The sequence below is a fragment of the Coregonus clupeaformis genome, chromosome 24 (genome assembly GCF_020615455.1).
Source record: "Coregonus clupeaformis isolate EN_2021a chromosome 24, ASM2061545v1, whole genome shotgun sequence".
Lineage (NCBI taxonomy): Eukaryota > Metazoa > Chordata > Actinopteri > Salmoniformes > Salmonidae > Coregonus > Coregonus clupeaformis.
Window position 1 is genome coordinate 40,915,016 of NC_059215.1, and position 14,905 is coordinate 40,929,920.

A 14,905-nucleotide genomic window follows, 5' to 3' on the forward strand; every position below is an offset into this window, starting at 1 on the left:
TAGAGAACGGCGGTGCAGGGAAGCGAACCCGGGTCGCTGGTGTGAAAAAGGCAAGCACCCTTTTCATCTCGTAAATAAGGTTAACCCACATGGTGGGAATTGTAACCTGGCTCATATAGCTACACTGCCCCCCTCCAAATGGAAAGGCACGTCCCAATGCTTCCGCCTACCGCAGCCCCATCACGTTCGGCCGTTTGTTCCGATGGCCTCGCAGCCGCCATCCCACTCCTGACACAAATGTAGCAAACATATAGCTCATATAGCGAGGGTAGCTACAAAATATACAATACACAAAAAACCTGAAGCAAAACAAATGTTGTTTGGGCTGGTGAACAGTAAAGAATCTCACAAATTCAAATATGTATTTTGAAGTGTATAAAACTCTAGTGCCAAAACAGAAACTATCACAAATTCCTCTAATTGGGATCCTCTACAAAAGATCTTAAAAAACCTCAAACTTTTCAACTTCTCCTTTTAATAAATAAATAATACAAAACATGAATTCAAACTGGGCAGTGTGCCATATTTCATAAATTCATGTGTTGTAATCAAAAAGTGTAGGACTCCCAAATGTAATGCATGATGGAGATGATCCACCTTCCTCCATGGATCCCATTGCTCAGCTGAGGGCCCAGTGCTGGCTGAGATTGGCCGAGTCACAGCTACTCATCACCACTTTACCTCCGACTACTGTCAAACATTTGCCGAAGAGGGATTCTTCAGGAAAGAACCCTATACACACACACATACAACATAATTAAAACAATGATGAGCAGCATAAAAGGCTAACCACAATGCTCTGTTCTGCACTTGCCTCCTGAAAACAGTGCAGCATTAATATAGCCAAGCTGCGTGTAACAGCATGTGTATACTGTACAGTAGTTAATGGTCTTGTGCTGCAATACAAGGCAACAATCAGTGTTTTTTCCTTTTGTCCTGGAGAGGAGAAAATGACTTCCAAATGGTCTTCACATACTGGATATGGAACAAACCCATGTACAAGAACCACAGGAAGACTTCCAGAGCAGTGAAGAAGATATGTTTTTATTTTCATTGTGTAAATGTGAAAACAAACTAACCAATAAAATATATGTTGACAGTTTAGATTGTCATGGTTACGTATGGGTGTGAAATGCCACACTTGCTCAGGGTCCACCGCGTTCCTAAGCCCTTCAGGCAGCAGAACTCAGTGGACACCAGCGCTGCCCCAGGGGTCGCATGCAGACACAGATGCTTACCGATGTCGTGCCGAAGTTCTTGGTGGGATGTTTACTCGAAATACTACACACAGAAATGTTATGTTAGGAAAAAAACTGTTTGGCAATTATATGGAACCTGCACACATGGCTCTGCATATTGTACATGATTTAGACTAAAGTACCTGGTTTCCTCCCATGTTGTGGCATGTGTACAAGATAACTGTTTTTTTCCACCCTTATTATTTTCTCCCACATCCAGGCAAGTCTTAGAGCCAGAGTTCTTGAGCTGATAAAAGAGAATTTTAGCAGAATATAGATTTAAAAAGTAGATGAGTAATTATAAACTGACAATCCAATTTCCAATGAAAGTGAAATAAACTGAACATAAGCCTCTGGGTAAACATTGTGCAAGTATCATGTGACGTTTTTGCAGCTTAGCTTCTCTTTGAGTATGAGGCTTTCTGAGATGTCACCATATGTGTTCTGAGTGAACAGGAAGAAGAAAAATAAAACAAAGATCGCCGTGTCATTTTTTATATATATATTCTGTATTGTTTTATTGTTACATACACCAGATAGGTGCAGTGAAATGTGTTGTTTCTTACAGTGCAAATAGTGCAAATTAGGGTTAAAGGGCAACTCCACCACTTTTCGACCTCATTTTCATTATCTCTAGCACAATACCAGTGTCAACATACAGTGGGGAAAAAAAGTATTTAGTCAGCCACCAATTGTGCAAGTTCTCCCACTTAAAAAGATGTGAGAGGCCTGTAATTTTCATCATAGGTACACGTCAACTATGACAGACAAAATGAGAAAATAAAATCCAGAAAATCACATTGTAGGATTTTTTATGAATTTATTTGCAAATTATGGTGGAAAATAAGTATTTGGTCAATAACAAAAGTTTCTCAATACTTTGTTATATACCCTTTGTTGGCAATGACACAGGTCAAACGTTTTCTGTAAGTCTTCACAAGGTTTTCACACACTGTTGCTGGTGTTTTGGCCCATTCCTCCATGCAGATCTCCTCTAGAGCAGTGATGTTTGGGGCTGTCGCTGGGCAACACGGACTTTCAACTCCCTCCAAAGATTTTCTATGGGGTTGAGATCTGGAGACTGGCTAGGCCACTCCAGGACCTTGAAATGCTTCTTACGAAGCCACTCCTTCGTTGCCCGGGCGGTGTGTTTGGGATCATTGTCATGCTGAAAGACCCAGCCACGTTTCATCTTCAATGCCCTTGCTGATGGAAGGAGGTTTTCACTCAAAATCTCACGATACATGGCCCCATTCATTCTTTCCTTTACACGGATCAGTCGTCCTGGTCCCTTTGCAGAAAAACAGCCCCAAAGCATGATGTTTCCACCCACATGCTTCACAGTAGATATGGTGTTCTTTGGATGCAACTCAGCATTGTGCAAACTTTGTCCTCCAAACACGACAAGTTGAGTTTTTACCAAAAAGTTATATTTTGGTTTCATCTGACCATATGACATTCTCCCAATCCTCTTCTGGATCATCCAAATGCACTCTAGCAAACTTCAGACGGGCCTGGACATGTACTGGCTTAAGCAAGGGGACACGTCTGGCACTGCAGGATTTGAGTCCCTGGCGGCGTAGTGTGTTACTGATGGTAGGCTTTGTTACTTTGGTCCCAGCTCTCTGCAGGTCATTCACTAGGTCCCCCTGTGTGGTTCTGGGATTTTTGCTCACCGTTCTTGTGATCATTTTGACCCCACGGGGTGAGATCTTCCGTGGAGCCCCAGATCGAGGGAGATTATCAGTGGTCTTGTATGTCTTCCATTTCCTAATAATTGCTCCCACAGTTGATTTCTTCAAACCAAGCTGCTTACCTATTGCAGATTCAGTCTTCCCAGCCTGATGCAGGTCTACAATTTTGTTTCTGGTGTCCTTTGACAGCTCTTTGGTCTTGGCCATAGTGGAGTTTGGAGTGTGACTGTTTAAGGTTGTGGACAGGTGTCTTTTATACTGATAACAAGTTCAAACAGGTGCCATTAATACAGGTAACGAGTGGAGGACAGAGGAGCCTCTTAAAGAAGAAGTTACAGGTCTGTGAGAGCCAGAAATCTTGCTTGTTTGTAGGTGACCAAATACTTATTTTCCACCATAATTTGCAAATAAATTCATTAAAAATCCTACAATGTGATTTTCTGGATTTTTTTTCCTCAATTTGTCTGTCATAGTTGACGTGTCCCTATGATGAAAATTACAGGCCTCTCTCATCTTTTTAAGTGGGAGAACTTGCACAATTGTTGGCTGACTAAATACTTTTTCCCCCCCACTGTATGTGAAAACAGCGCATTTCTAGAAAACAATATAATGTGAAAAAGTTCTACCCGATGACATCATCAAAAGTTAACAGTGATTTTCAAAACAGTGATTTTCAAACACCATGAGATTCGGGGTGAGCAAGAAAATACCCTCCCTTGGACTAGAAACCCGTTGCAGGTTTTGAAAATAGCTTTTTTACATTAAAGCCTACCCTGTGATGTCACAGAGAAGCATTTTTTAAAGACCTTTCTTCTTATCTTTTTATCCACAGATCATAGAAACTTTTCACATAAGTAGACACTGGTTTGGTGCTGAAGACAAGGTTGTAAAGTGGCAGAATTGCCCTTTAAGTGCCTTGCTCAAGGACACAGCGACAGATTTTTCACCTTGATGGCTCAGGTATTCAAACCAGAAGGATTACTTTATCCTATCCCAGGTGTTCCTTAAAGAGGTGGGGTTTCAAATGTCGTTTTCCTATGGGGACAGCCAAATAACCCTTTTAGGTTCTAGAAAGCACCTTTTTTTCTAAGAGTGCAGGATACAGTGCAATACCACACTTTAATCAGCTGAGCAATATGTGCAACAGTGTGAGAAAATAACCTAGTTTTATTAGTCGTCTTTACAGGACACACATGGTATATACTGTCCAACAAACTGCTTACTTGCAGGTTCCTTCTCGACAACGCAACAACAATAAGAAATAATAAAAGACACGAATACGAACATAAAGTAAATGGCTGAGTAGAATAGAATAGACATTTTAGCATAAGTATAATACCTAGCTCAGTTGATAGAGCACGGTGCTTGTAAGGCCAAGGTAGTGGGTTGGATTCCTGGGACCACCCATACGTAAAATATATCCACGCATTACTATAAGTTGCTTTGGATAAAAGTGTCTGCTAAATGGCATACAGGTAGGCACAATTTATATTATAATATTTACACATGTATTGGGATTGGGGGGCAAGTGTTTCAATTGTGCAGGATTAGCAATAATAAATAAGAGTCTGGTAGCAGCAATTGTGATGTGTGTGTAGCATGAATGTTTATGCGTGTGAGTGAGTGCAATGGTGTGGAGAATCAGTACAGGTGGTCAGTCCAGTTTGTGTTCAGCAGTCTGATGGCTTGTAGATAGAAACTGTCTCTGAGCCTGACGGTAAAGGAGTGAACAGCTAATGGCTGGGGTGTGTGGGTTTTTTGATGATGCTGCGGGACTTCCTCAGGCACTGTTTCAAGTAGATGTCCTGGATGGGTGGGAATTTCTTCAGCCGGCTTAGGAATTTGAGGTGGTGTTGAGTGGTGGTGGTGTTGTTGGTCCATGTCAAGTCATCGGTGTTGTGGACGCCGAGGAATTTAAAACTGCTGACTTTCTCTACTGCAGTCCCATTGACGTGGATCGGGCATGTTCCCTCCTCTGCTTCCTGAAGTCAACAATCAACTCGTTTGTTTTGCTGACATTGAGGGTATAGGTTGTTCTCCTGGCACCCCAATGCCAGTTCACAACCTCCCAATTCCCATTCCAATTCCGATTCTAATTCCAGTTCCCAACCTCTTTGGCTATGGTGGCAGTCCTCTTGTTCCTGCGGAAGAAGATCTGCTTGTAGTCGTCCTTCCAGACCTCGGCTAGGTGCACCTGGTTGTGGGCGATCACCGATGTGCCTTTAGGGAAGGTGTGAGGGCTCTTACTGCAGAAGATATGGCCCACCACTGAGCAGGGGACGATCTCCAGCTGGCCTCCCAACTGCCGCACCTACAAGAAGACACATCACACAGGACATTCCAGGTCTCTGGAGTGGACGCAGAAAAGGCCAAGGACTGAATGGTTGAGGCACAAGCTTGGAGCAACAGTGACACGGAATAAAAGTATCCTAGGGAACACAGGAAGTAACCATGAAGGGAATCAGACTACAGAAGGAAGCAGTGTCTGCTTTGACCAGCAGAGGGCATCAAGTCTACATTAACTACCAAAATCAGTCAGGGTTTGTTTGTCTTGCGAGCATCGAGAGGCCAGAGATAGCCAGACTTGTAAACTGAGCTAAGGAACAGAAGTTAGGTTTTGGAGAAACGCCATCAGTGCGTGTTCTGCAAAGAATACAGCAGATGAAGGCGCGGCAAGAGCGTGGTAAACGGATAGATGTGGTTACGGACAGCGAGGAAGAAGGAGATAAGCCGTGTGTAGACGGAAGATGTGTGTTGAGGAAGAATGGCGCCAAGTACAAACCATATTCTGCTGTCTCTGATGGCACAGAAATTGAACCTGATGAGAACAAGGATGAATGACCTGCGGTGGCAGGTGTGGTGAAGACATCTGAGTCCGAGCCTCGCCCCGATGTTCATGCAAAGGATGAATCTGGCTCAGTGGGAGTGACATTTTTGGAAAAAGTGGATCCCTGCCATATGGGCTGGCCCATATCAGGCTGGGTATAAAATAATTTGGGTACTGTTAAATCGGTGAATGTAGCTCGAAGTGGACTTATGATGATTTTCTATATTTCCTCTGCCCAGAGGGAGCTGGCACTCTGCATCACGTGACTCGGGACAAGACCTGTGACTTGCTTTGCTCTCGTTAAGTGTTGAGGTGGAGCAACTGAAATTGAAGATTCCCTGTGTCTGTGACACCCGCCGTTTGGTGTGAGCCAGACCGGGTGGCGAGCGTGGTGAAGCTGAGAAGACACTGTCTGTCCTTTTGAGTTTTGAAGCAGAGTCACCTACTAAGGTGTTTCAGATGCTAAGTGTATGGTCATGTTGCAGCAGTGTGTAGGAGGGAGATTTGGAGATGTAAGAAGTGTGCAGGAGGGCATGGGACAAAGGAATGTGTAGTATCGGTGGAAAAACTATGTGTGTCAATTGTGGGAGTGCCCATGTTGCTGGGATCAGAAGTGTCCAGTGTGAGAGAGACAGGTTGAGGTTGCCAGGGTCAGAGTAGAACAGCAGGTGTCGTATGCTGAGGCAGTGAAGAGAGTAGAGGATGATGGGTTAAAGGTGAGTAGTAGGTCTAGGCCAATACACAGTGATACGAATTTGTGCTTCAGTAAGGTTGGCTTCTTAGCATTCATTGCCATGGTTATCAACTGTACCACATAAATGGAATGTAAATCACAGAAAATAGATGTTGTGGTGGCAGCTGCAGAGAAGTACTTGGGTGTACGAGACTTTACTGCAGAAGAGTTACAAGGTGTATTGATCGAAAGAGTCCTGTCCTCCCAGGCCATTGTGCTGGTGTAGGATCAGTTAGGGTCAAGTAGTGGAATGGGGTGGTGTTATTTTTATTTATTTTATTTGTATGGGATAGTGGTATATAGGTGTAGGCAATGTTCCCTTTAATATTTTTCAGCACTGAGCAAATTTCATGTCTGCTGAGCGCAAACTTGAATGTTGTGAAAATTCTGTGCAACTTCCAGCGCGCGTTTACTGTGAACACTGAGGCTGTACCAGCTTTAAGTTAAGGTTTTAACAGTGGCCAATTAGGCTACTGTGGTTAAAGGGGGGACTAACTCCATATTAATGCCCATGATTTTGGAATGAGATGTTCCACAAGCAGGTGTCCACAGACGTTTCAATTTCACAATAACAGCACTTACAGTTGACTGGGGCAGCTCTAGCAGGGCATAAATTTGACGAACTGACTTGTTGGAAAGGTGGCATCCTATGACGGTGCCACGTTGAAAGTCCCTGAGCTCTTCAGTAAGGCCATTCTACTGCCAATGTTTGTCTATGGAGATTGCATGTCGGTGTGCTCAATTTTATACACCTGTCAGCAACGGGTGTGGCTGAAATAGCCGAATCCACTCATTTGAAGGGGTGTCCACATACTTTTGTATATGTAGTGTATCTATTCTACTGAGAGCACTGCTACTGAGAGTTATTATAAACTCTGCCGTTGTTCTATAAATGTCACTGTGGAGAGGTCACTTTCCACAATGAAATGTCACTTTCAGTCAGGCTTATAACACCTTCCATACCACACTCACCATCTGTGCTAGCATCATCCACCAGTAGTATCTCTGTGAGCAGGGAGGCAGGAGCAGTGTGCAGGATGCTGTAAACGGTTGATGACACTGAAACGATAATGACACTGGTGGTGGGGAGAGGAGGGCAGCTTCGGAACCTTTGACCCACACAGCTGACGACAACAAAGACAACAAGTGATATTCTACATAAGCTTCAATTGTACACATATCATCCATATAATATTTATATGGTCACACATTTCAATACACAGTGACCACGCCAAACTAGCTTCCCTTCAGTCCCCTGTACTCACTCTGAGAGGCGCGCGTTATTGCCCAGGCTGCGGTGCAGGGAGATACGGTTCTCTTTCATCTCTGTAGGGGTCATCCTTCCCGACACAAAGTGTTGACAGTAGGCCCCGGGCCCTCTCCAGGTGAGGTTGAAGCTCCTGTCTGCTGTAGAACCCAGGTAGACAGCGGCGGTCAGGGGGGTTAGGCTCTGTGGGAGGGGGCAGGGGGCTACCGATCTGGAAGCCAACGTTTGACACGGCACCTCTGACCACACCCATCACCTGTGACTGTTTGTCAGACAGATCCCGGAGCCAGGGTTCAGGGAAAGTCCCACCTCCTACGTCGTACTGCATGAGCCCACTTGAATGGCAAGCTAAAGGGAAGGGCGGGATGGCAGGAAAATGCACACATTGTGCAGGCGTGCCGGAGAGAGACTGCAGGGCTGAAACAGGAGAGTGATCAAGATATGAGTCAAGTGATGACTCAATTGCATTTGACTGTGCAGAGAAGTCCATTTGTCACACCATTCCAAATACAACACTCCCCAACTAACTAACTAAATCAATCAAATCAAATCAATTTTTATTTGCCACATGCGCCGAATACAACAGGTGTAGACATTACAGTGAAATGTTTACTTACAAGCCCTTAACCAACAATGCAGTTTTAAGAAAAAAAGTGTTAAGTGAAAAATAGATAAGTAAAAAATAAATAAAATAACTGTAGGGAGACTATATACAGGGGGTACCAGTACAGAGTCAATGTGCGGGGGAACTGGTTAGTCGAGGTAATTGAGGTAATATGTACATACTATGTACATACTATTGTTAATTGAGAATAACATAATAATGCATAGTTTACAGTGGCTGCTATCTGTCAGAGTAATCCGATCTACATTCTACAACACCCAAACGAAGCAGGGAATCATGGGACACACCTCTGAGAAGCTTCATTGTGTGATATGTAAATGCAGAATGCCTGATAAAAGCTTTGTCCTCTAGGAACAACATACAAGGCTGTCGTATACTCCCTGGTAGTACTTCCATTTACACTTTTGTGTGTATAATGGCTTTCTAAGTGTTCATGTGAGGTAGAATGATAGTTGTGGGTAGAATAAAAGGAGACGTTAAACTGGCTAATCTTGAATTGATCAAACAATAAAAAGAGCCTCCGAAACACTAACCTTAAGACTTCCTTATGCTGAATTGGAGTCTGGAGCCATCTCACTCATATCTCTACGTACAGTGAGGGAAAAAAGTATTTGATCCCCTGCTGATTTTGTACGTTTGCCCACTGACAAAGAAATGATCAGTCTATAATTTTAATGGTAGGTTTATTTGAACAGTGAGATACAGAATAACAACAAAACAATCCAGAAAAACGCATGTCAAAAATGTTATAAATTGATTTGCATTTTAATGAGGGAAATAAGTATTTGACCCCCTCTCAATCAGAAAGATTTCTGGCTCCCAGGTGTCTTTTATACAGGTAACAAACTGAGATTAGGAGCACACTCTTAAAGGGAGTGCTCCTAATCTCAGTTTGTTACCTGAATAAAAGACACCTGTCCACAGAAGCAATCAATCAATCAGATTCCAAACTCTCCACCATGGCCAAGACCAAAGAGCTCTCCAAGGATGTCAGGGACAAGATTGTAGACCTACACAAGGCTGGAATGGGCTACAAGACCATCGCCAAGCAGCTTGGTGAGAAGGTGACAACAGTTGGTACAATTATTCGCAAATGGAAGAAACACAAAATAACAGTCAATCTCCCTTGGCCTGGGGCTCCATGCAAGATCTCAACTCGTGGAGTTGCATTGATCATGAGAACGGTGAGGAATCAGCCCAGAACTACACGAGAGGATCTTGTCAATGATCTCAAGGCAGCTGGGACCATAGTAATCAAGAAAACAATTGGTAACACACTATGTCGTGAAGGACTGAAATCCTGCAGCGCCCGCAAGGTCCCCCTGCTCAAGAAAGCAAATATACAGGCCCGTCTGAAGTTTGCCAATGAACATCTGAATGATTCAGAGGAGAACTGGGTGAAAGTGTTGTGATCAAATGAGACCAAAATCGTGAGAACCTCCTTCCCTCAGCCAGGGCATTGAAAATGGGTCGTGGATGGGTATTCCAGCATGACAATGACCCAAAACACACGGCCAAGGCAACAAAGGAGTGGCTCAAAAAGAGGCACATTAAGGTCCTGGAGTGGCCTAGCCAGTCTCCAGACCTTAATCCCATAGAAATCTGTGGCGGGAGCTGAAGGTTTGAGTTGCCAAACGTCAGCCTCGAAACCTTAATGACTTGGTGAAGATCTGCAAAGAGGAGTGGGACAAAATCCCTCCTGAGATGTGTGCAAACCTGAAGGCCAACTACAAGAAACATCTGACCTCTGTGATTGCCAGCAAGGGTTTTGTCACCAAGTACTAAGTCATGTTTTGCAGAGGGGTCAAATACTTATTTCCCACATTCAAATGCAAATCAATTTATAACATTTTTTACATGCGTTTTTCTGGATTTTGTTGTTGTTATTCTGTCTCTCACTGTTCAAATAAACCTACCATTAAAATTATAGACTGATCATGTCTTTGTCAGTGGGCAAACGTACAAAATCAGCAGGGGATCAAATACTTTTTTCCCTCACTGTAACAGAGGATTAGGCTACGACTTCGTGTCTCAGCACACAAGTTCCTCATTAATTTATTATAAATAGCTGTAACAAATATGTTTACTGTAAGAAAAACAGGTAAAGGAAACTCATGCATGCCAGTCATAATATTGCTCAGAGTCTGAAGACACTCTCTCTGATTTCTTTACAGACATAAAGTCAGTGTGTCTAATAGCATTATTGTAGGAAAAGAGACCCAAATGTCCCACTATACACCAAGTTTGTATTGGAAACATTTTTGTGGTCTAATTATTGTGTGCCTTCTCTAATAATCATCATCATTCACTCTGCTTCATGAACTTCTCACTATATCATCGTTCTTAATATGCCTGCTGTTCTATCTTCCCTGCTCACCTTTTGTCTCAATCAATGAGAGAAGACCTGACATAGGCTGCGTGCACATTGTTTGATTTATTTTAATAATGGAGCAAGAAGAGCATCTGTCAAAATGCATTTATATCTGGACGTTTTGTAACGTCCCAACCTTTTGAACAGACCCCTGCTTCTTCGCCCAGGCTCCACGGAAAAGTCTAAATGTGATCCTTGGGACGGTAAAGGTACGGGTTATGTAAGGGTAGGGGTTCGTTAGGGTTTAGGGGGGTAGGGACGTCCCAAGGATTCAATATAGCACTAACCCCGGCTCCACCGACTGATAGCTGGAAGTCCAGCTGATGATGGGTGGCACTTGTTACCATGGTTCCGTGTAAAACAGAAGATGTTGTGATTTATTTACAGAGCGCTTGCTTGCCTTGCCCACGTTTTTATGCTATCCTCCACAGCTTCGGGCTGTTGCTGGCAACGGTACTTGATGGCTTTCTTCGGGATAACAAATTTGGGCTATCAAAATCCCATCGGAGACAAGATGCTAGTGAATCCACGAGCGTCTGCTTCCCACGGCGGTGAGTGACGAGTGCTGTGCCAATCTACGTTAGCTAGCTAGCTAAAAGCCTTTGGCTGGGCAATTTCATAGTAACGGAATTACGCTGAGACTCAGATGTTTCACTTTAAAATGTAGCTATACCAAACAAAAAACATTGATTTCAAAGTTTAACAAACAATAATAGAACTATATGCACAAGGACTACTTTTAACCATTTGCACAGACATAAAAAAAAAAATAACATTGATTTCAAAGTTTAACAAACAATAGAACTTAATGCAAAAGGACTAGTACTTTTAACAATTTCCAGACATGTTTACAAAAACACATTTACAGGAAGAACTGTGCAGATAGAAAGTTAGTAACAGAATAAAACTGAGGTAGATTGTTACCGTAATTCTACCGTAATTCTGTGACCAAATTTAAAACAAGCAAAATCATTCCACATTTGTCAATCTGTAAATTGTGATAAGCTTTTTTTCATAACTGTTTTAGCTAATCTGTGATGACATGGATAATAATTTGAAGGTAAAAGGACGCCAGACTCCCTGGCCTTTACAGATGTTGAGGTTGATTTAAGGAGCTGGGCTAAACAGTCAAGACTGCCCCCAATCCAAGTCCAGAGGGGACCCCCTAAATGCACCGATACCTGCAGCATCTACAACCAGCCACCTCCCTTCAGCCCAGACATACACCAAGGGAGCCAGGAGCGATACAGAGAGATGCTCAAACGGGTTCAGACACCCAGATGTAAGTTTATGTGACTTATATTTGCATTAATTGAAAACACATCATCCCTAGGATCAGTATTTACTGACATGGGATCTCTCTTCCCTAGCCCCGAACCAGCTGTACTCAGTGCCCCTGACAGACAGCCAGCAGTGTGGATGGTGGATGCCCAATGGAGGCCAAGGAAATATGCAGGAACCCTGGACCCAAGTGAGACGATTCCCCCGCAAGAACAGTGAGATGACCAAGTGAGTGTCAAGTCTGATTTTAGCTTTACAATTTGTTTCTTGACGTCAGATGTGTCAGTGGCCTGCTCTCACTCTGCCTACTGTTTTTCCTCAGGTTTGTGAAAGAGATGTCAATGACGGACCGAGAGTTCAGCTTATTCTGATTTCCTATCCTGCAGTAAGACACGCATGCGCACGATCCCAAGACCCTTGGGACCTTTGAACCGTAAGGACTATTGTGGTTTAATAAACAGCCACTTTCAACATAGCATGTTATTTTTGTGAGCTACTGTATCATGTTGTCAATTGACGTCTGCTTTTCAACTGGTAAAATTGAGCTGTTACCTACCTCCAGAGGAATTAAATTTTAGTACCCACAAGGAAATAATAGAGTATTTTGTTTCAGTAATTAGTAGACCGTAGATCATTCAGGAGACCTTGGGTATAGTAACTGAATATCTGGGATCAGGTATATTGTTACTGAATAGTGTCTAGCTGCCAAATATTTGATAGTGTGTTTGTATTTTTGGTAAAGCTTGTATTTTGCATAATTTCAGTACATTAACTAAATCAATACAATTATAACTAAACGTTTCCCTCGTGTTATCATTAAAACTTTTATCTAAATCAGCTAACATTACAGTATCATTATTAGAACATATGAGGTCAAAGGAATATCTAGATCTTTTTTTTATTTTAATGGAACATTATTAGGCACAAGTAATGTTTTACTTTCTATCTTCAGACATTCATTATCTTTACCCCATCCTAACTCCTCCCTCATCTAGTAGGCTCCTTCCCTGTTCTCTCGTATGCAGTGTGCTTTAACTTGCTAGTCCCTTATCCGATATGCACGTGTAAATGTAATGATCTGGGAGAGAGCCACTCTACCTGAGCAGCGATGCTGTTTCCAATTACAGGGTCATTGAGCGAGTCAGTCAGCACACACACCCATCTCAATGGTGGCCTTTAAAAATTCAGAGGATGTGGCTGTAGCTACCAAGTTTCTGTATGTTTAGCACTGTTAACTCCTTCATGCTAGTGCATGGAGGGACAAAGCTATCAATCCTCTCATGTATGAACGTTTGTGGGTATCTGGGGCTGCTTGCTCTCAACATCATCTAAGACTTTCATTGGTCAACATCTGCTCAATGATAATCAGCCAATGGTAATCCCAGTTTTTACAACAGTTAAAGAAAGCTGCACTTATACCACATAAAACGAATCAAAACAGCCATTGATTTTAGATTTTTTTTATTCAAGGGGAAGTGTTATTTTTCTCTTTGTCATAGTTCTCAACTCTTCTTGTCCTTCAACTCAGGGGTAGAAAACAAACTAACAAAAAGAAAGGGTTCATTAGGTCTGAACAAAACACTGTTTCAGCAGTACTGGGACGACCCTCTTCCTCCCGTCCCCTAAAAACATCCCAAGAGTCAACAATCAACCCCCACCCAACCCAAAGACAGGACAGCCCATAGAAATAGAATGGACACAATGTGCATCATCTTACTTACCACGTCCATTCTATGTATTCTATTTCTATGTGAATCACTCTCAATTGGTCACAACCTCTGTCATTTATCGACCCCATGACCTTTACTGTTGCCTGGCGGTCCCACATGCTCAAGGCCAAATATCACTGCACGGGGAGGGACCAATAGCATGAGGCTGCATGAGCTTGATTTGGTACGAACATGATCAACTGTTACTGTAGTTGCCATAGTTAAGTGTGCTAGAGAGAGGAACGATGACTGGGGTGTTTTGAGGATGTTATGTTATGTTATGTTATGAACAAAATGAAGTCAGTGTTGTGTCAATGCTAAGGTCAGTAAATGATTTCTATTAGCTTTCACATTATCTCTCTACCCTTCCCTCTCTTTCTCTCCCTCACTCTCTATGTATAGCATACTATGAAACTCAGACGTGGCAATCAGGCACAGTTCCTGCTCCCGCTGTATTCTCCAGTGGCTTGTTCAATTAAGGCAGAGTTCAAGTAGGAAATACTGCTCACACTGCTGATTGTGTCCTGTCTCTCTGAGGAGGGCCCTGAAATCCGACCGGAAGGGGATCAGCTCACAACCTGACTGAGTTGAGTCCTGAAGTAGTGTTTGCTCAATAAAAAGGTACAGTGTACTATCTGTTTATCTGTGTGTAAACACTTCAGTCCTTCGTGATTGTGGAATATGCACCGCTTGGGGTTTGATGCAAAAGCGACAGCTAATGGGTATGTGTCATCAAGTCTAGAGCCAGTGTTTGAATGCTGTAGGGTGGTGAGGAAGCAGCACTGAGTGAGTTGGCAGCAGTTGATCAGTTGGTACCAATGAGCTTGAGTTTACGTCTGACATTTTACAAGAAAGCGTTCTGCTCTTTGATCCTTATTGTTGGAATGGAAATATCATAATAAGCATAATAATTCATCATAATTATAAATCGTAATAATAACAACCATAAGAATAATGTAAATGATGAATACAGAGGTGATACAAAATACCCAACGTTAAAACAAAACGAAAATGAAAAGAGGATAACACAATCAAACATGCTTTAGAGAAGTTAAGTTTGGCAAGAAAGCGGTTTGCCATTTCATAAAAACCTCACAGTGAAAATAGTTATGCGCCTTCAAGATTACAAAGCATAGTATTCAGTAATAGTCTCTCTCTCT

At 42.7% G+C, this 14,905-nt stretch overlaps 1 protein-coding gene and 1 pseudogene across 2 annotated transcripts; one reads left to right on the forward strand and one right to left on the reverse strand.

Moving 5' to 3' along the window:
* Positions 1–180: 180 nt before the first annotated feature.
* LOC121537230 lies at positions 181–8,087 on the reverse strand (annotated as a pseudogene).
* Positions 3,806–12,511, forward strand: LOC121537446 (testis-expressed protein 49). 2 transcript variants are annotated; one of them, XM_041845076.2, is made up of 5 exons: positions 3,806–3,892; positions 11,187–11,306; positions 11,816–12,037; positions 12,126–12,264; positions 12,359–12,511. In XM_041845076.2, the coding sequence occupies exons 2-5, from the start codon at positions 11,216–11,218 to the stop codon at positions 12,405–12,407; spliced, it is 501 nt and encodes a 166-aa protein (XP_041701010.1). In that variant the 5' UTR covers positions 3,806–3,892; positions 11,187–11,215; the 3' UTR covers positions 12,408–12,511. The 2 variants fall into 2 exon arrangements, with proteins under 2 accessions (XP_041701010.1, XP_041701009.1); XM_041845075.1 differs by lacking the exon at positions 3,806–3,892 and having other exon boundaries at positions 11,117–11,306.
* Positions 12,512–14,905: the final 2,394 nt, after the last annotated feature.